Raw genomic sequence first — 22,123 nt, forward strand, 5'->3', positions numbered from 1 at the left:
GATCTGAGTGTGTGTCTGCTTTGTGTCTGTAGTCCTGGCCATGCATGAGAACGTCCTGAAGTGTCCGACTCCTGGTTGCACAGGCCAAGGCCATGTCAACAGTAACCGCAACACACACCGCAGGTTCATAAAACACACGCGCAGAAATACACTGTATAACACTTACATACGGGCCCGACAAGCACAACCAATGTGGCCGGTGAACATAATAGATATTTGTAGTTTGAATTTTGAGGTTATTATGGGGATTTTTCTCATAGTTTGGTTTTCAGAAATGTATGCATGATGTCAGAGACATCAATGTTCATATACAGTTTATCGTATGAGAGAGTTTCAGTTTTCAGTAACGGTGTAAATGTAGTTTTCGAGGCCTTCGGAGTCAAACTCTGGAATAATTGGAGTGAAAAGGAACAAAAATGATGATTGCATATTCATCTAACACTACTAACACATACTTACTCTGTGATAAAAAGGCTTATCAATAATTTAACTCCTGTCTACCTATTCATGAGAGTTTTGCTCCATACAATTTTTTTTTTCATTTGGACATGTCAGTCTGTCCGGCTGCCCCATTGCAGCAGCAACTAAGCTGAATAAGAGCCAGGACAAGCAGGTTCATTTACAGGCTTCACCCAGCGAACCCTCTTCTAACTCTGACAGAGTGCTCAGGTAAGACGTGCCTACTTAGCTTTTTTTTTTTTCCAATTCAGTACTTCGATCCATAGATATATACACTTATGTGCATGTCCCTGTAAGGGTAATACAGAACTAATGACTTCTTCTCCAGGCCCATGTGTTTTGTGAAACAACTGGAGATCCCTCAGTATGGCAGCTACCGGCCCAACACAGTGACCACCACACCTCGAGCCAACCTGGCCAAGGAGCTGGAGAAATACTCCAAGGTGTCTTTTGACTATGCAAGCTTTGATGTCCAGGTGTTTGGAAAGCGTATGCTTATTCCAAAGACACCCAGCAGCGCTGAAACATCACCCAAAGCCTTCAAATGTAAGAGCCACACTTCCATGCTCCACTTCTATACTTGATCTTGACATGCCATGTGTTAAAATGTAATACGAAGGGTAGCACTGGAAAGACAGGTTACGGATGAACTTTGAATTGCAGAGGATTTTTTTTTGTTTGTTTTAAACAGAAACTCTGTAAACCTAGTGCTGTCTGTGATGTACATTCAACGTATTCTCATGGAACAGTTTTGGTGATATCCTATGAAAAATGCATGCACAATAGTCTGTCTGATATCCTATGAATTTGCGAACGAATTAAGTTACTCCCATAATGCACAGTTATGTAATTAACGTAAAGTTACTTAGGTTAGGTTTAGGAAAAGAAATATGGTTGGGTGTTTTTAGGTTTTGGGCAAGTAAAGTTACTGTGGTTAGGTTTAGGTAATGCTGAGGACATATCTTGAAATGACACGAATTCGAACATGCAACCACAGGGGAAATTCCTGGGCGAAAGTCCGTGTTTGTTTTTGGACCCAGCCATCAGGTGTTACATAACAGTACATCCATAGTAGAGTCGAAGCAGTGCTGGATTTTTAAGGCTGACACTGTTATCAATATTTGTGAGTTAAAAGATTGATAATGATGTATCTGCCTAATTTATTTTATTTTATTTTAATTCAATATTCATTATCTCAAAGTGCTTCATAATAATAATAATAATAATAATAATAATAATAATGATGATAAGACGTATTTATATAGCACCTTTTAAAACACAGCTACAAAGTGCTTTACAAAAATGAAGAAAAGACAAGTCACATAACAGAGTAGGCTAAATCACACAATAATAAAGCAGTTAAAATCACTGAAAGGCAATTTCAAACGTGGATTTTCAGAAGTGATTTAAAAGATGAGACTGAGTTTGCGGGCTTGATCTCCTCAGGCAGGTCATTCCAAAGTTGTGGAGCTCTGTCTGCAAAGGTTCTGTCACCTTTGTGAATTAATCTAGACCTTGAAACAAGAAGAAGAGATGCATCTGAGGATCTTTTGGTGCGAGAAGGAAAGGAGGAAGACAATAAAAGATCTGTTATATAACTCGGAGCAAGGCCTCTCAGGGCTTTGTGAGTAATCAATAAGGTATTAAAATCAATTCTAAAAGCAACAGGTAACCAGTGTAAGGAAGTCAGGATTGGTGTGATGTGCCATGTTTTCTTGTCTACATCAAGATTCTGGCAGCAGAGTTTTGGGTGAGCTGGAGGTGGGAAAGGGCTTTTTTACTGATGCCAGAGAGCAAGGAAATGTAATAATCTACTCGACTGATTATGAATGCATAAATAAAAGTTTCCAGATGTTTGTTAGAAAGGAATGATCTGATCCTGGAAATATTTCTGAGATGGTGGAAACCAGAGTGAACGACTGACTTCACTTATTTGTCTAATCTGACGGTCTGTTCAATATTTACACCAAGATTTCTGCAATGTGAAGTTACTGACTTGGACAGAGAATCAAGACTGCTTGATAGTTGAACATTCGCATTATCTTGTCCTATGATCAATATCTTTGTCTTACCAGCATTAAGCTGCAAGAAATTTTGTGGAATCAATTTGTGGATGTCATGAAGGCAATTTAGCAGGTTAACAGTGTTTTGGTAGTTTTGTTGGAATACAGCTTAAATAGATCTGAGTATCATCTACATACAAATACAAATTATGTCTGTGTATAAGATGGTCAAGAGGGAGCATTTAAATTCAAAGGGGATCATAATAATAATAATAATAATAATGATAATAATGATGATAATGATGCTTTGTGTCGGTTGTGTGTGTGTGTGTGTGTGTGTGTGTGTATGCATGTGTTTGTTTGTGTTTGTTTCTATACGAATGATAATGGTGCCAGAGGACACTTACTGTAATGTTGTGGTCTGTTGGCGGATCCCAGGCGACACACTTGAGGAAAGAAAATCAGGAAAGTAAAGAGGTAGAGTTTGCCAACGCGTTTCAGCCTGTTGGCCTTTGTCAGGGCAGAGTCTGTATGCACAGGCGTGCAGTCAACTTATAATGATGGGTGCTTGCGGTTGAAAAAACTTCAACTCAGAGTGGAGTAGCACCCCATGTCACGTCCGTGTACTTTGCAGCCATTCGTTATTCGTTTTGAAGTAGGTAAACAAAAAACGGGAAACGAGTCGTCTCCCGTTTCTCGTTTGGAAATTGGAAATCGAAAAACGAAAAACGAGTCTTTATCTGATTTTCTATTATGCATTTATTAACCACAAGTCGGGAAATAAAATACGACCGTAATTCTTTTAATCAAACTTTCTTTGCCTTAACCCGGAAACCATTCTTATTCTTCTCCTTCTTTGTTTGCAATGGCAGACTAGACGACGGCGCATTGCTGCCCCCTGCTGAATATTACTGGTGTGCCGTGCTTGTGCTGCGCTTGTGCCGTGCCCCGTTACAGCAGCCTACAAGCATGCTGTGTCAATAAATCAGCTCAGACACTGTTAGAAATGTAGTATTTAGCCTAATAACATCATGCTACAGGTAATAACGTCCGCTTTAGTCAATGGCTCTAGCTTTCCTGGTAAATGTCATAAACTCTGGACACATTTTCCCTGTATGTTGACATGATAATGGCCGCATTTCCCAGATTGCTCTTAGCTTAAGAAGATCTTTCACTAAGAAGGAGTTGTAAGATCGAGCTGACCCACTCTTAACAGTAGGACCGCCAGGATTACAGCGCCCCTCCAAGCGCCACAACGGTCTGCCAGACCAAATAGATCAAAATATATACTGTTTTAACATCTCCTTGCTTAGTGTAATATTAATGTGCCTGCCGCGGCTGGATCTGTGAGCATTTGGTCGCTAAGAAGACTGTTAACTAGAACCGCCACGACGGTCTGACAGACCGTTTGGGTTTTTATACCCAAACGGTATAGAAATGGGAGACGCCTCGTTTCCCGTTTTTTGTTTACCTACATCAAAACGAAAAAGGAAAATAGGATCGTTTCCCGTTTTTTGTTTACCTACTTCAAAACGAATAATGAATGGCCGCAAAGTACACGGACCATGTCACCTCTTTTGGTGACATGGTCAACAAACTGGTGGTAGCAGTTGCTGGATACCCAGAGCTTTATGACTTTACAACCACAGTTTCAAACTGCCCCCGAGTCATCCTAAAATATGCCTGGAAATGACCGGAGGAAAAGCTCTTGGACCAACTGGTGGTCCAGTAGTGGTCCCCAGTAGTGGTGCCCAACTATTTGCTGACAGCCTCTCACCCTCAACCAGAGCTACAGCAAGTACCCTTTGCCTGTCCATTTTAGGAACTAGATACTAATTACTGTCAAATAAATAAAATAAATAATTAAATAGTAGTAGAAGATTAGGGTAAGGCGTGGTTACCTGGCAACAATAAAAGTTTGGTTTTTGTTTTTGTTTTTTTTAATTAATGGCATTTAATAAAAACAAAATGCATTGCAGTGTGCTTTGTGTTTTGCAACCTGCAAAATGCTTTCTGTGTGATCAGGACCTCCACAATTGAATACCATATTGTTCCCAGTCTTTTCACGTATTCAGCACGTGTTTCCTAACATGTGTAACATGTTTCAATGTAAATCTCAGATTACCCTGACTTTAAATGTATTTTAGAATGTCAACAATACATTTAAAGTGGTTTTGGAGGGCATGGAGTAGTATTTATTAATTAGATTTATTAATTGGAGAGCGGGACTTTGTCACTTGTTTGCATTAATTTTTAATTTGAGAGCACAGTTTATTCATTTGTACACACAGACTGCTTTTTGTTTTCTCCCCACATTACTGTGTGTTTGCCTTCCCAATCAGCACACACAGCAATGCACAACTGCTTTGCTACAATGCATAACAACCATTCAGTGGCTAAAAACAAACCTGATGTCTCCAGCAGCAGCCATGTTAGCCACATTTAGCTGTAATGGTGCACACATGTAGTGTTAGGCTACATGCTAGTCCACTCTCTTGTTCTTGTTCCATAAAATTCATTCTGCTCCATTCCCACACAGCTAAATCATTCCCTAAGGCCTCCTCCCCCAGCCACAGTGTGTCAGGAGGCTTTTCTAAGAGCGCCTCCTCCTCCAGCAGTTATGACTATAGTCAAGATGCAGAGGCAGCCCACATGGCAGCAACAGCCATCCTCAACCTGTCCACCCGCTGCTGGGAGAGACCAGAGACCATCAGCACCAAGCCCAGGGAACCCTGCACCAAGGTACACAGGCTTCATTCACACACATTCACTCCCTGGGACTCATGGACTCTGGCTCAGCTCTCATGTTCTGTAAGATCTGGCTCACTTAAGTTCTACTGAATGTGTATCTGAACCTGTAGGAGTCGGACATTGAAGTGGATGAGAACGGTACATTGGACCTTAGCATGAAGAAGACCAAGAGGGAGGGTGTGCAGCCTCCAGAGCCTTCATCCTCCTCATCTTCATCCTCTCAACACATTGGAGCCACCTTGTCTCAAGGCCACACTCAGCCAGAGTGGGATGGGCCACTGGACTTCACCAAACCAAGTGGAGTCAAACAGGAAGACCATGAAGAGGTAGATGCTTCAACACATCACACGACATCACATCACTGTGACAAAAAACAGACTTAGAAAAGGAGTGTAAATGATAAGGATCATTTCCCTCCGCCTTTCTTCAGGTTGAATATACAGCTCCCTCATACACATCATCATCTGATGGTGAGGAAGAGAACCAGGAAAACCTGGAGGAAAGGAAGTACCCCGGTGAGGTCACCACCAGCAGCTTCAAGGTCAAGTTTCAGCCCAAAGACAGCAAAAAAGAGGTTCTTGTGTAAGTAGCAACTTTAACCATCTGTTCATTCAATACATAGCTCCACTTTCATTTTGTATTAACTGTAAAAGATTTTCTTAGTTAGATGAGATGTCTGAAACATGTGTAGAAACATAGAAACCACTTACAGCTAAGCCAAACCATCAGATCTCGTCAACCTGAGACCTGAGTACAGCCTGGACATGAACCATTCTATGAGGATAGGTTTCATTTTGTGTTAAACTTAATTTAATCATCCACGCATCATCCATCCATCCATCCATCCATCCATCCATCCATCCATCCATCGACCTCAACTGACCCCCTGACTGACTGGATGTCTGACCTCCTCACCCTGCCTGTAAGGATGAGCCCAGACAACCTACGAAGGAAGATCATTTTGGCCACTTGAATCCGCGATATCATGCTTTTGGTCATTACCCAAAGCTCATGACCATAGCTGAGGTTTGGGACATAGATGGACCAGTAAATCAAAAGCTTTGCCTCTCGGCTCAGCTCTCACTTCACCATGACAGTCGGCACAGAGCTTGCATCACTGCAGATGCCGCACCAAACCGCTGATCCATGTCATGTTCCTCTCTACCCTCACTTGTGAACAAGACCCCAAGATACTTGAACTCCTTTGCTTGGGGCAGTAACTGTCTCCCAAACCAGAGGGAGCAATCCACTGTTTTCCAGCAGAGAACCATGGCCTCAGAATTGGAGGTGCTGACTCTCATCCCGATTGCTTCACACTCGATTGCAAACTGCCCAATTGCATGCTGGGGGTCCCAGTTTGATGAGGCCAACAGAACCACATCATCTGCAAAAAGTAGAGATGCAATCCTGAGATCACCAAACTGGACCCTTTCCTCCCCCCGGCTGCATCTTGAGATCATGTCCATGAATATCACAAACAGAATTGGAGAAAAGGGAAAAAACCTGACGGAGGCCAACACCCACTGCAAACGTGTTTGAATCATTCTCCTTCATTTTCCTTGTCACATTCCATATATACATATATATATATATATATGTACACACACACACACGAGTCTTCAGTCATTCAATAATGTGAACTCTCAAATCTCTCCCATTTCCAGCATCCATCCCATGTGTTGTAAACACAACATTAGGTTCAGAGCCACTACTAAGATACATTTGAACAAGTGAAATTCAGCATTGACAGCTGAAGATCTCTGGAACAAAAACTCATCGGTATTTACACTATAGTGTGTTTACCCACCGTGTCAGCATAAGCACTCCCCTGAGAGGTAATGGACTGATGAGTGAGTGTGTGTCTTGGCCCTAGATGTCCCACTCCAGGCTGTGATGGCAGTGGACACATCACTGGCAACTACGCTTCACATCGAAGGTGAGACCTGCACCCTTACTTGGAAATGATAAGTGACGTATGTTTGCTTTACAAATCTGTGGTGTGATTGCAGATTTGTTGGTTCCGACCAGAATCATTTAATAAGGAAAAGAGGAGTGATGGGTACATCTAATCTCTTTTTTCGAGTTTGATGAATCATTGGTATAGACACTGGAAAAAGTTGATAAAATTTCAAGCTGTAATAAATCCCACTTCCTGGAAAGACTTAACAAATCGGATTGCAGCTAGTGGAAATGTAGATAAGGATGACATAGAGCTTGAATTAGGCTAGTCCTCAACAGGACAGAGTGCTGCCACATTAGAGTTCTGTCACTCTGAGAACCAGTGCTCATCATTCAGTACATTCAGCCACTAATGAATGTAGGTACGGTAGTTAGGCAGGTGTAGTGAATCAGTGTTGGTTCAAGATAGGTGGAAACAAGCCACAATGAAGCCAGATGTGCATCTGTGTTAGTACAGTATGTTGGAAGTTGTAAAGCTGGTGGATGAGAACATAGACTTGTACCGGGGCTTTGAAAGCCTCTGTCCATACATTAGAGGCTGGCAGGCAGCATGGATATTTTTAACATATTTTATGCACATGAATTACTGCTTCTATGTTATATCAAAAATTAAACAAATTAATGATTCTTGCATTTGCCCTTGCCCTCAAATACTGCATGATTTTTAGGCTCTGAGTAAAATAGAATATAATTCAAGCACTTTTATGGCTGGCTGTTCTCTAAAGGCCCTGACACACCAAGCTAACGGTTGGCCATCGGTCAATGTTGGGCCATTGGTGAGCGTTTGCTGCCTAAGTCATTGCCCCTTGTTGGCCCTAGTCGGCATTTTTTTGTTGTTGTTGTGGCCAATTCAGCATGTTGAATTGGCATCGGTGATGGCAGAGCTCATCACTCTGCTTGGCAGTTCAGCTCAGCGCAGGAGAAGAAAACCAGAAGTGAGGAAAGTAAAGAAAGAGATAAAGAAAAGAGGGAGTGGGACCAAAACAATGTTGTTACATTAGGTCAGATTATTTTTCTTTAGCTTTTGAGCTCTTTAGCAGAAACATTTCCTGACAGCTTGTAGGGGTGACAGAAAAAATCGATATAGCATAGTATTGCAATATTTTTTTTGTGGCAGACAGTGCCAAGTATTGATTTTTTTTTATTACCAATTCTTAATATAACAAATAAAAATTAAACTTTGGGTAGCCTACCAGAATAATATAATCAGTTGCTTTTACAGTCCACCAGATACATTTTGCTACTGCAAAAAAATAACTGAAGTGAGATGAACAGACTGAAAACTTTATTTTATCACATAAAACAGATGTTGACAAAGTTTTGCTTTGACAACATTATTTACAGTTGAAATAAGGTAATAAATCGAGCTATATTTTATTGCAATTCTCAGCCTATCACAACATATTTAAAATTGCAATAATATTATATTGTGACTTAAGTATCATGATAATATTGTATTGTGGATCCTCTGGTGATTTCCACCCCTGCACTGTATGCTCTGTTCTTTCAACACTGGATTGTGTTCTTAATGTGCTAACTGGCCAGCTAGCATCCAAGACGGTCTGCCTGTTTTCCTTTTTGAAAGACAATTACAGACTACCACCATCTGCTGGTGTGGAGAGTTATTTCCTCTCGTGCTTGTTGGCTGTTGGCTGTAGTCTTTGCAGTGTGTTCATGTGCAACTCTTTGGCCGAGACATAGCGGCATCAGGTGACGTAGCAGGGAACCTTTGTCACCGCCAGTTCACTGAAGTTGGTTTGGTGTGTCTGGGCTTTAATAACTTAGTATGAACATTTGTCTATAATGTATTTTGACATAAGTCTTTTCTAGGTATGAAGATCCGTAACAATAAGTCTTCTCTTAGCTTTTCTGTCTTACAGTTGGAGAAACTTCACCACAGTTGGTTTAAAAAGAGCCACACTGTTTAGAGATTATTTGATCTGACTGGAGTTCAGATGACACGAGTCAAAGTAAAAGAAACTACTGAAATAAAGATGTTTCACCTCCATTAAAATGTGGCCTCTTCAGTTCTAATGAGAGGGCTACTGTAACATCAATACCTTCAATGTACCCATTAGCTCAGATACCTGGAACAGGTACATGACACTCCCCTTTGGTTACTCCATGTACCATGTGACCTGGAGAAATGCTGACGCTTTCCCACCTGCCATTAGAACTAAAGAGGCACTGAAAAATCTTCCAGTGGATTGTTTCATTTCCACCTGAGATCATTCTACCTGAAAGACTAGGCTGACTCTACACACACACGTTTATCATTTTTCCTACCCAACTCCTCCACTATGTTACAGATGAGATAATAAAAACACTCCTGTCCTCCCTGTGTGTGTGCTAGTCTGCCCAGTCCTGTCTTGGCTCTGTAGTCCAGTTCAGGTTCTGGCTCTTCCTTCACTCATACGCAGACATCTTGTTCTCAGTCTGGTTTTCTGACATTCTCTCTCTGACCTATCTTCCAGTCTGTCAGGCTGTCCTCTTGCTGATAAATCACTTCGGACCCTCATGGCTGCCCACACAGCTGAACTAAAGTATGTCTGCTTTCTCCTGTCTCTCACCTCCAACATGTTCACTGAGCACTCAGTCTGCAGCTAGAGCTCTGTCCCTGCTCTTCCTTTAACACCTCTAGAAAATACTCCAAATCAATCATAGTAAAGTCCAATATTGAAAAATCCAAAGCAAAACAATGAGCCTTGATTATGTAGTGAGAAAAGCTGGTTTGTACCTGCAGTCTGTGGATAATGTCAGCCTGTGGAGTGAAAGAATAATCTGTGTGTGTCTCAGGTGTCCCACTCCAGGTTGTGATGGATCAGGCCACATCACAGGAAACTACGCTTCACATAGAAGGTAGGGGTGCTCTGCCTGCAGTGCCATCACTAACTCAGACGCAGACAGATGCTGTGATTGGTCCTCTCTGTTCCTCTCTGCCAGTCTGTCTGGATGCCCACGAGCCAAGAAAGGCGGGATCAAATCAACCCCCACCAAGGATGACAAGGAAGACTCTGAGCTGTTGAGGTGAGCAACAGTAGCTCATTAGCTTTTACCAACCAAGCAGTGCTTATAGAATGTCAGACTGTCACTGTAGATTACGCTTAGAAAGAAATAAATGCTTAACAACAGTTGCTCACTTTTCATGAAGCTTATTGTGGGCATTGATAATGACCAGAAGATGAATGCTAATGTGTCATTCAACACCACCATCAGAACAAAATCTGTACTTATAAATATCTCAGTCTAACTGGCATTTGGTCACGAAATTCACTGCATAACACATTCATGCGCCTCACAAACTGAACACTTCACCTTTTGAGTACTTCCATGATTTTTCCTTTAAAAAGAAAAAAAAACAGATTGCCATAAAATAAACTGAGCACATTCATATTCTGAAGATGTGAAATTATTTTTAGTTTGATAATCATTTATGCGTTCCTCTGGTGCAACTCCTCAGGACAAACCCTACATCTTAATCTCAATGCATAGCACAATAAAGGTTTTCATGGGTCCAGACAGAGCAGTGGTGTAGTGGAGGGCACACACAGGTATAATGGTCAGATTCGGGCCTAAAACTCGGCCCGAGGCCCTAGTAGGCCCGTGGTGTTAAGCCCTTGGCCTGGCCCAGCCCGAGTAGAGGCAAAGAGACACAGGCCCGTGGCCCTAAAGTTAAAGTCCCACTGATTGTCACTTTTTTGAGTGTATGAAATTTGTTCTCTGCATTTGACCCATCCCCTGTGGGAGCGGTGAGCAGCAGTGGTGTCGCGCTCGGGAATCATTTGGAGCCCTAATTAGCCCAAAGTGATTTTGAATATTTTCAAAATCACTCAGATGTCTACACAAGGAGAAAAAGAAGTTACAGAGAGGAGAAGAATTTCTGAACAGCTCCGTGACGGAAAAAAAGCTGCTTACCTTAGCCTATTGGTTATATTCCAACAACACTGGAAAAACAATTATTCCAAGAAAAAAAGTGTCAACAATTTGTCCCACAAAACGAACTCGCCCAGAAAAAAAAAACATAATGCCACTGTCCTTCGGTATGCTCTCGACACAGATGACCTTGCTGATTCGGTCCCAGAATTAAAAGAAACCCTGCTGGCGGCCAAGGCTGTAGTGAAATATGTAAAGCAAGCATCCGACCTGACGTGTCAGCTCCCCACCTCTCTCAAACCGATGGCAGAAACCCGATTCAGCACGGTTTTCCTCATGCTGCAGTCAATCCAGTCAGTCTACAGAGAGCTGCAGGAGCTGCTTGACAGTCGAGGAGAGAGCCACATATCGTGATTTCTCGTAGCCAAAAAAGACGTCATAGGCCCAGCCCGGTCCAGCCCGTACTCTGAGCTGTTGATAACTTTTGAGCCCAAGGCCTGCCCGAGGGCCGGGCCAGCCCGCGGGCCCACGGGCCCCCAACCCCCAACCCCACGGGGTTTCTGGTAGACCTTTACACAGGCATATCCACCTTTTTCTCCGCTTGTATATAGTATACCTGCCTATCAGCCAAAAAGCCATTGGAATGTCACTGTAAACCCCAATACACTCACTCAACTCAAAACTTTTAGTTTCGTACAATACAGTAAATTAAAAAATTTGAGTGCAGCAGACACAAAATAAATGTGTTATATGACCCTTGTCTGACAGGAATTTATGTCAGTTTAACCAAGCTGTTTTTCTGTTGTTGTGTGAGCATTTAATTCTGTGTCATAGGAACATATAAACATTTAGTACACTTTTAACAACTTTTTTTTTTTAATTTAAGTGAACTATAAAACATATTTTGTGGTGAGCTGGGGTTTCTCAGTTGCTAGAATAAGGCGAATAAGAGATTAACTCTAAACCAGGAAGTGCTCTTTATTTCAACTCAGCACAACTTTATATTAGACACGCTAGTATCCACACAGGCGGGAGGTCACTGACTATGTATACAACTGAACTCAAAGTGCCAAATGTCTTTTACCACAACATCAACTGTAACCCATTAGAACCACTGTGAAATACTGTAAAACTTAAATTAAAAGCCTAGTCCCAATTTAACGCCCACTTCCTTAGTTCGTCCAATGTGGCTGTTCTGTCCTCAATGCATGCTGTGCACGAGTTGACAGGCAGCTAAACTCTTTACTCTAATCAAGACTCTGGGTATGGTTTTGCCAGGTTTATTGACGAAGCAAAGTGTGAAACTAAAAAGGAAAATAGACAAAATACTTAAAACTAAAAAATTATGAATATCATATTTTGCAGCTGTATAAAGTATCAAATTGACAATTCCATGTCATATTACTGCACCATATTAACCAAAAATTAGCATGGCTAATGACAACAGTATGCTAGAAAAGGATGCAAATAAAATGACCTTCTAATGAGCATACAACGTAAATTTTACCTCTTAAACATTGGTACATATAAATAAAAAGTATATAAACATATCATTAATACATACCAACGGTGTAACCTCAAAAACAAGATGTATGCCGTAGCAGCTGATTAACACCGTGAGCTGCCAAAACGTGATTGTTCTCACTTCCTGGATAAAGTTTTAATTCAAGATTAACAAAACATTAGCTGCTGAAATAAAATCGGCCAGTAGATGGCGGTACTACATTTTTAACATTCTCCTCTATGTAAAATACAATGAAATTAATTAAATTAAATATATATCAAATGATTTTTAAACTTTTAAACTAAATATTGAACATTCCCTGCCAGGAGTTCACTGACGCCACTATTTATAAAACACAAAACAAAATTCCTAACAGTCTTTATGGCTCTGGGGGAACAAGCACTACTATCTCTGAGATAGGTCTGGTAAAGTGCTTGGTTCTATGTGTCCCAGCCACCTTGATCTCCACAGTGCGTACTTTACCATCCTTACTTGGAAAGACCTTGGTTACAAGTCCAAGAGGCCACTCATTTCTTGGGGTCTGAACATCTTTCAGAACAACAACAGTCCCTGGGTTCACATTTGGTTGATTTGGTTGCCATTTGCACCGGGTCTGAAGTGTTGAGAGAAACTGTCATCTCCACTTGTCCCAGAAAGTATTAGCAAGATGCTGGACTTGATGCCACTGGTGCTTATAGAGATCTGAAGCAACAAAGTTGGTTGACTTTCTGTGTGAGAACAGCTGGGGAAAGTATGAATGGATCAGTAGGATCTGTCGACACTGGAACGAGGGGCCGTGCGTTATAATAGCAGACACCTCTGCCATGAAGGTGACAAGAACCTCGTCAGTAAGTTTTGTGGTTTTGAGTCAAGAATTCTCCTAGCCAGACCCACCATCATTTCCCATGAGCCACCAAAATGGGAGGCGTGTGGAGGATTGAAAGTCCATGAACATCCCTGTCCTAACAGGTAGGTTTTGACTGATGTGTTGTTTATGTTTGAGGGTATCTGGAGATCTTTACACGCACCAACGAAATTAGTAACCATTCTGAGTGGATGCTCTTCACTGGACCCCTGATAGCCAAGAACCGAGTGAGTTGATAAAACTAGATGTGTCAAGAGATTCGATCACTTCAATATGAACTGCCCTCATGCTCAAACATGTGAAGATGACAGCCCATCTTTTGTTGTGGATGACATCTCCTCTCATGCGTTGTGCAAAAACGCTCCAGGGGCCAAACACGTCCAAGCCCACATTTGTGAACAGGGGGTCTCTTGAGAGTCGTTGTGCAGGGAGATTGGCCATTTTTTGAACACTAAGGGGGGCTCTCAACCTTCTGCATTTTACACAGTGATGGATGATATTGCTCACTCTCTTTTGCTGCCAACAACCCACCAACGTGCCGAGTGGACAGCCCCTTCAGTGTAGAGTCGACCTTGATGGAGGGTCTGTTCATGACAGTGCTTCACAATGAGGGTTGCAACGTGATGTTGGCCGGGAACAATGATTTGGTTCCTTTCTGCTTGACTTAGATCTGCCACACTGATGCAGCCACCAACCCTAAGCAGGCCTTGGTTGTCTAAGAATGGGTCCAGATTTTTGATGGGACTGCCTTTAGGAATCTCCGTTGTGTATTAATACACTTCATCTCCTCAGCGTACACTTCCTTTTGCACTGATCTGATGCTAATGTTTTTGGCTTGCTGAGATTCTTCCACTGTGACTCCTGTTCCACAATGGTGCCAGCCCTTACAAGATCTGTCTTTATTGGTGGTTGGCCTGAAGGCATGAACAGTGTGCAACAGACGAGCAATGGCACGAACCAGGGAGCTCCAGTTGGAAAATTTTGTGAATCTTTGCGAACCAAGCTGCTTCACCTTGGTCGTGGCACTTTGATTGACTTTGAACAAGAATTTGGGGCCAGTGAACCAGTTAGTGAGCATGAGTTGATCTGCAGGAACAGAACGTCTGGCGAGATCTGCTGGGTTCTAGTTAGTGGGGACGTAATGCCACTGATCTGCTCATGAAAACCTCCTAATCCGAGTCACTCGATTGCCAACATAGACATAAAAACGTCTAGTCTCGCTGTAAAAATATCCCAGAACAACTTTGCTGTCTGAATAGAAGTGGGTGTTGTTCATCTGAACATCCAGCTCTTCTGAGACCAGATCGGCGAGCTCAACTGCTAGCACAGCGGCACAAAGTTCTAAAGTTTTAATCAGAGGATAGTTTGTTCAGGACGTGGTGTCAGCTTTGCTTTCCCCATGACGAAGCCAACTTCACAGTTCCCACCTGCATAAGTCACCTTTAAGTGAGCCATCGCTGCAATGGCTTTGGTCGATGCATCGCAGAAGATGCACAGTTCTCTGGTCGCAGCTTCTGAAGGTGAGATGCTAGTGTATGTTCTGGTGATGGAGAGGTTAGACAGCGCTCTGAGCTGACTCTCTCCAAAGAACCCATGACTCTTCCATCTCTGGGCAATGGGGTGTCCCAGTCAACATTGTCTGCACTGAGCTCTCTGAGGATGGATTTGCCATGGATTGTGACGGGTGCGACGAAGCCTAGTGGGTCGTAGAGACTGTTTATGGTGGATAAGACTCTGCGTCGAGTGAAGGGTTTAGTCTCATCAGACACGTTAAAGATGAAGCAGTCTTTCTTGAGGTCCCAGAGGAGACCTAGACTACGCTGCATGGGCAGTGTGTCCGCTTCAAGATCTAAGTTTTTGAGATCTTTTGCATGATCTTGGGATGGGAAAGCTTCTAGGAGCTCTTTGGCTGTGGCTGTGATCTTGTACAACCTCAGGTTTGACTTGGCAAGGATATCACAAGTCTTCGGCAGCAGGGTAACGGCCATTTCTACAGTGGGAAGCGATTTAAGACCGTCATCTACATAAAAATCATGTGTCACAAACTGCTTGACGTCAGGGTCGAAGTCCCCTTCGCAGCACTGGACAGACTGATGTAGGCCAAAGATCGCTACTGCAGGAGATGGGCTGTTACCAAAAAACATGGACTCTCATACTCTATGATGTCGTTGCAGATGTTATTATCACGGAACCACAGAAAGCAGAGAAAGTTCCTGTCCTCTTCCCGCATGTAGAAACAGTAAAACATCTGCTCCATGTCTGCTGTGAAAGCTACTGCTTCTTTTCTGAAGCGCATGAGGATGCCAAGGAGTGAGTTGTTGAGATCAGGACCATTTAGTAAAACATCGTTAAGTGACACCCCATTGTACTGTGCATTGCTATCAAACACAACTCTAATCTGTTTTGGCTTCTTGGGGTGATAAACCCCGAACAGCGGCAAATATCACCTCTCTTCATCTTCCTTTAAAGGAGGGGCGATCTCAGCATGACTGTTTTGGAAAATCTTTTCCATGAAGGCTATGAAATGATCTCTCAATTCTGGTTTTCTGTCAAAGCTGCGGATCAGAGACATGAGCCGATTCATAGCCTGTGGCCTGTCGTTGGGGAGTCTTTGGCGTGGTGACTTGAAGTGTAATGGAGCTGTCCAGCTGTTGTTTGCACCCTTTTTCATTCCTTCCTCCATTTTTTTCATGAAGGCGTTGTCTTGAATGGAAGGGGATACCTGATTGTCATTTTTAGTTTGTTTCACAACTAGATCTGTCACTAGGTCGTGGTGTGTTGTGGTAGGGGATTTGGTTCCCACAGGGTTTCTCTTTTACATTGAACAGATTAGGGCAAGGCTGGAAAACTGTTGGCCGACCTCTCTCTGTTGTGTTTGTGTAGAGAGCATTTACTGTGATTGTTTTGTGAACACCACCCAGACACACATTTCCCACTATGACCTACCCCCAGGGCTGTCGCAACTGGACAGGCAAACTAGGCAATTGCCTAGGGCCCCGAGCTGGAAGGGGGCCCCCAGAGACGGCTGACATTGGTTCATATCAATGACAATATGATGGAACCCCTATAGACACTGCAACAACGACAACATGTTGGAATTCCCCCTAATGGGGCCCCCTACTAGCTGCTGCTTGCGAATGGCAGTGGAAGTAGGGTGACCAGACGCCCCGCATTGTGCGGGACTGCACAGCGTTTCTGTCTCTTTTCACGCGTCACGCAAATTGAGACCATGTCCCACATGATTGGTTGCCACCCGCGCTAGCATTGTTGGAGTACTGTAGTATTACGGTACCTCAGGTACCACTACTGTGGGATAAGTTCAAAGTCCAATTGCAAGAGGGTGAGTGTCCATGCGCCGTCCAATAACGAGCCGTTCACATTTCTCTCTTTGTGGCAGGTAACGGCCGACAAACCTCAACGCACTTTAGGGACTGTTCTTTACTTATGAAAGGACTGTCTGGGGAGGAGGGTGGCTGGTTGATTTTTATTTCATTTATTTATCTTATTTTGATCCCCACCTATGTTAATCACTTATTGATGCTATTCCATTGAAATATCATTGATGAATTAGGCCTATAGAAAAGTGATTTATCTTTTTATAAATGACAAAAGGCACATCTGCCTAATTTTTGCTGTGGTAATGTCTATTGACTCCAAGGTGCCTCTTGCCTGGGGCCCCCAGAGTGTCTTGACAGCCCTGCCTACCCCAAATCTAATTTTTGTGCAAAGGGTGCGTCATTGGGGCCACTTAACTGTTTATGGACTTTGCGCACCCTGACGATGTTTCATCCACACAGCATCAGAATGTGGATGTTCGGGTCAAGCTCTGGGATGAGGTGTGTGACATTCTTTAGATGAGGATGATGGAGTGCTGCGCTGGGCATTGGTATCTCCTCCCGGAATGTCATTGCACTCGATCAAAATGGGCAGGGGGATGTGGACTGTCCCATCTTGAGACTCTACTACGTAACCAGTGGCTCTTCTACCCATTGTCTCTTTAAGGCCAGTGCATGTCCTTAGTGAGTAGGGAGAACTGGGACCATTTTCATTGAACATCTCAAAAAACTCTGAGCCGACGAGAGACTGGTTGCTCTGTTCATCATGAATAGTATATAGCCTGATTGCCTGGTCTGGGTGGCCTGCTGGGTATACCTTCACAAGGCAGATTTTAGAACATGACCTGTCAGTAAGGTGTCCACCACAGACCTGAGTGCATTTGGAAGCGATTTCACTTGGTAGGGCGGCACTCTGCTCCCCACCATGCTCTACCTCGGGGTCAGCTTCTTTGCTCCAGGGAGCTGGGCCTGGGTGGAGAGCTGTGTTGTGATTCTCAGTGCCACATTCAGAGCATCACACTTTGGTCTTACAATGTTTAACAAAATGTGTTGAAGAGGCACAGCATCTAAAACAAATGTTGTTCTCTTTCAGGAATGTTCTGCGTTCTTCAATGGGCTTCTCAAAGGCTCTGCATTTCAGAAAAGTGTGGGGTTTTTTTGTGTAGTAGGCACAGTTTATTACAGTCATCTGGCTTTTTTGAATTTCCATGTGACTCATGGCTGGGGTTTGAAAGCACCTCTGTTTTGTGTACCAACACTTAAAGTTAAAGCTTGGATCATTTTTAATATTAGCTTCTTGACTAACAAAGTCTACAAAAACATTGAATGGGGGGAAAAGAGACCTGATACTCACATTTGTAGTTTGTACCGACTGAAACCCACTTTTCTTGCAGATCAAAGGGGAGTTTTTACACAATTGGGTTAACACCCCTTGCAGAGTCCAGGAAAGAGAGTCCAGGGAGGTCTCCCTCCTCCTTGGCGCTCTGGAGCTCCATGAGTATGTCACTGAACTTTCTCAGCTTCATGTAGTCTCTGTTTGTGATCTTTGGAAAGTTATCTATGTGTTTAAACAGAGCATCCTCAACTACCTCTGTTGAGACATAACATTGGTCAAGTTTCTCCCAGATCATTTTTAGCCCAGCATCTGGGCGATTGATGTGTATGGCCCTGATTTGTTCAACATGCTCAGCAGATTCTTTACCAAGCCACTTGAATAATAAACCCATCTTGCTGTTAGATCCAGACCCCTTACTGCATTCTCAAAGGAGCATTTCCAGGCTCTTTAGTTCTGTGGCTTGTCATTAAACTGAAGGAGACCTGTTGCTACAATTTCATGACGAGCGAAGTATCTGACAAAGTCACTGATATTTTCATCACTGTGTCCTGAAGGCCTGGTGTTGCAGGCAGGATCATTGCAGCTGTCTCTTGGTTTTTGTTGTGACCAACGATGATTTCCTGTATAGTTATCTGGAGGTGGATGGGAGGGGGAGTGAGATGAGAAAGCGGCTGGAGTGTGTTGCTTATACACAGGCTGTTTGGAGTGAGTTTTTGTTTCTGGTGATGGTCCGTGGTTTACTGAGTATGGGGGACGAGTTTCAGAGGGGATATCAACTATGTTGTATGGAGGCTTATCAAATGGTGGAGGCTCTTTGTTCATTTCAGTAGGTTGAAGGTAAGACGGGTCTTTGTGGCCTCTGCTTTGACTCTTGCCTTGGCTGCTGCTGAACCAATAGAAGAACATGAGATCGAAGATCTTGTTTCAAATGATTTTGCAGACATGATGGCGTTGATAGCTGCTGGTGAGATACTGCCATGGTAGCCATACTGATGCGTCGTGGCGTCTTGAAAAGTGTCTGCTGTTAGCCCAGTTAGCGTTATCTTGCTTGCTTGCCTCCATCTCTTGAATGCCTGACTGAGGTTTACTCTTGTTTTTCCTCTTCTTTTATCACTCTCCTTTTTGCTCTTCTTTGCCTCCTCAGACAGAGGAGCTAGTTTGCTTTTGCGAGACCGTTTTTCACTTGTCTCCAAACTTTGTCCGTCTGCCATTGTGCTCGTGACTCAACTATCTCATGCCCAACTCCTCATAAGAACTCGCTCTAGTCCCTGATTGGCTGACCAACCAATTTAGCAATACATGACGCGTTTCCTGCCGTAAAGCAGATTTTTTCCACAAAATTTCGGCACCGGTGGCAGAAGCTTATTGCAAAGATTGCAAAGCCACTCTGTAACCTATGTAAACGCTGATAGTCTGATTTTACTGTGTCCACTACCCTGTGCAACCCACATTATTTTCATAATGATATATTTAGGAAAAGATTTTATCTGTTGCCTCTTTAACACCGTCAGCTGCCAAAACATATTTTCTCCGTGATTGTTCTCACTTCCTGGATAAAGATTTAATTCAAGATTAACAAAACACTAGCTGCTGAACTAAAATCAGCCAGTAGATGGCGGTACTGCATTTATAACATTCTCCTCCATCTTAAAATACAATGAAATGAATTAAATTAAATACATCAAATTTTTTCAGATTTTTCAGATTTTTAAACTCAAATATTGAATCTTGTAAAACCAAAACAGTACAGTGGCTATACATTTTGACAAATAAATGATTTTTTTATAGAAGTTCTTCAGATATATAAAACCAGGTTGTTGGCTACCACAAATTATGTGTCCATTCCTCGATTATTCTGTAAGTTATTCATATTCCTTCAGTCTGTAAGAGTCCTCAGATCAAAAGAATCAAAAGGGTTTTTCATAAAAATTACTCCAAGTTCTGAGTATTGTTTTAACAGGATAAAGCAGTGTTGTGTTGGTGCCGTAATCCTCAAGTGTCGCAATTCTCTCTCTCTCTCTCTCTCTCTCTCTCTCTCTCTCTCTCTCTCTCTCTCTCTCTCTCTCTCATGTGCTGTCGGCACTAGATCAAATGAATGAGTCATAATTCATAAGAGCTGATTAAGAGTTTTGTGTGAAAAGAATTAAAGGCCTGTTCCATATAGACACCTGTTCCAAATAAAGGCCTGTTGATTTCAGTGATTTAAGCAAATAATAGCTATTATTTGAAGTTTTATAGTACATAGACAATCACTGCCTAATGGGTAATGTGAGTGATTTAGAACACATTTAAACACAGTTTCCTTTGGTTTAAACACATTGTCTAATTGCATGATGGGATACTCCTCCCCAGGGGTGGACTGGGACTAAAAAACAGCCCTGGACTTTGACTCGGCCCAGCCCACAACAACCGGTGCGCGGAAACTCATCAGCCCCAGACACGGGTGTCAAAATACTTAAATCTTAACACATGATACTATACCTTCCAAATTATAGCAATAGCACCGATGTTGACTAGATGTTGTGTTAAGAGCATAGTGTAGAATACTCACTGAGAAATAAACGACACAGTCGAGATGTCTCTCTGCTGAACAACACAATGCAGGTGACTGCCTGAAACAGGCCCAACATCTATGGGCCGTCTGGCATCCAATTTAAAGGCTGCCACCTAGCGGACTGGACGTGGAACAGTAGATTATCAGGGAGAAAAAGGGGAAAAAAATAAGATAAAGGTGATGACTGCGTGGCGGCCGCCGGCCGTCCTGGAGTACCGGCCGTTCTGTGATTCTCCAGAACCTCCAGATGGCCAGTCCGCCCCTGGGAGACGGTGAAAGCAGCCGGACAACTGTTAGCAAGAGCTAATAGCTTGTAGCAGGATAGTTACTCGCAGGGCTCCAGATTGGAGCCCACTACAATGATCTGGTGTAGTAAAGATTCACAGTTGAAACTTGCACTCCGGAGCACTCCAGGGCACGGCCACGGTCACGGATTTTCCCCACCAAGGACCCGAGATGGGCCCGCTGGCAGGTAAGCCTGGTTGTCAGTCAGCCGATGAGATTTTCCCACGCTGTCAGTTGCGGATCTTGTCGTACAATCCGTTAAAATCACAAATTGGCAGACTAAAATCTTTCGACCAGATTAAAGAATATGCTTAAAATAATCACTGTTTTAAAAGGTTGGTTAAAAACAGTGTAAAACCAGTTAAAAATTAGTTAAAAGGGCTAGAGTTTGAGGAAGCGAGCTGACGGGGAGCCACAGACGCCACGCATGGGCAGTACTCCCAGGGCGAGTATACTCACGTCCTCCTCAGTAACCTACCCATCTACCCAGTAACACCCACCTCATCTACCACCGATCCAGAGCTTTGGATCCAATGATAAATGGATGGTAAATGGACCTAAATTTGTATATCCGACCACTCAAAGCGCTTTTTAAACTATGAGTCACATTCACCCATTCACACACACATTCATACACTGGTAGCCTCGGCCACCATACAATTTGGGGTTCAGTATCTTGCTCAAGGATACTTCGACATGGGGTACGTCCCAAGTCCCTTAAAATTACTGCTAACCACCTAACCTAGCCACCTTACCTAACTGTTTAGTCTCTCCCACTTAAGAAAACATGCAAGGAGTCAGGAGTTAGGAGTGAGGAGCGAGGATTGCTGATGAAGAGACATGAGACGGCCTTACTCTGAAGCGTCACGTAAAGCGACGTCCGTTTCTGATGACGCCGGCACAGCTGGATCTGCTGCATAATGGAGCCAGCATTTGGCGTACATCCCAAGTCCCATTATATTCGCTGATCAAAGCCGTAACCCCCACCCCCCGCCGCCGTCATGACTTTGGTCACACACTTTTGCATGTATAACCATTGTTATTGAGTCATTTGCCGAAGTTTGTCGCAATTAAAGAACGGTCTGTAGCCCTGCCACTGTCACTGTGATGAGCATCATTATCATTATTATCATCATCATCATTATTATCACTATTATTAAATCCACTCGCCATCATTCAACAAGTCAGCTGCTGAGTGA

At 43.0% G+C, this 22,123-nt stretch overlaps 1 protein-coding gene across 7 annotated transcripts in view; it reads left to right on the top strand.

Annotated features, from left to right (window-relative positions):
- Window positions 1–22,123, top strand: part of myt1a (myelin transcription factor 1a) — an 81,238-nt gene that overhangs the window by 35,038 nt on the left and 24,077 nt on the right. For 6 of the 7 annotated variants that reach the window (XM_050064584.1, XM_050064587.1, XM_050064588.1 and 3 more), the window contains 10 exons: window positions 33–123; window positions 556–669; window positions 788–1,005; window positions 5,002–5,204; window positions 5,324–5,539; window positions 5,644–5,795; window positions 7,087–7,149; window positions 9,647–9,715; window positions 9,969–10,031; window positions 10,116–10,199. In XM_050064584.1, the coding sequence (XP_049920541.1) occupies window positions 33–123; window positions 556–669; window positions 788–1,005; window positions 5,002–5,204; window positions 5,324–5,539; window positions 5,644–5,795; window positions 7,087–7,149; window positions 9,647–9,715; window positions 9,969–10,031; window positions 10,116–10,199 (1,273 nt within the window). The remainder of the gene's footprint in view (window positions 1–32; window positions 124–555; window positions 670–787; window positions 1,006–5,001; window positions 5,205–5,323; window positions 5,540–5,643; window positions 5,796–7,086; window positions 7,150–9,646; window positions 9,716–9,968; window positions 10,032–10,115; window positions 10,200–22,123) is intronic. The other variant, XM_050064589.1, reaches the window with a different exon arrangement.

Source organism: Epinephelus moara, chromosome 16 (assembly GCF_006386435.1).
Source record: "Epinephelus moara isolate mb chromosome 16, YSFRI_EMoa_1.0, whole genome shotgun sequence".
Taxonomy (NCBI): domain Eukaryota; kingdom Metazoa; phylum Chordata; class Actinopteri; order Perciformes; family Serranidae; genus Epinephelus; species Epinephelus moara.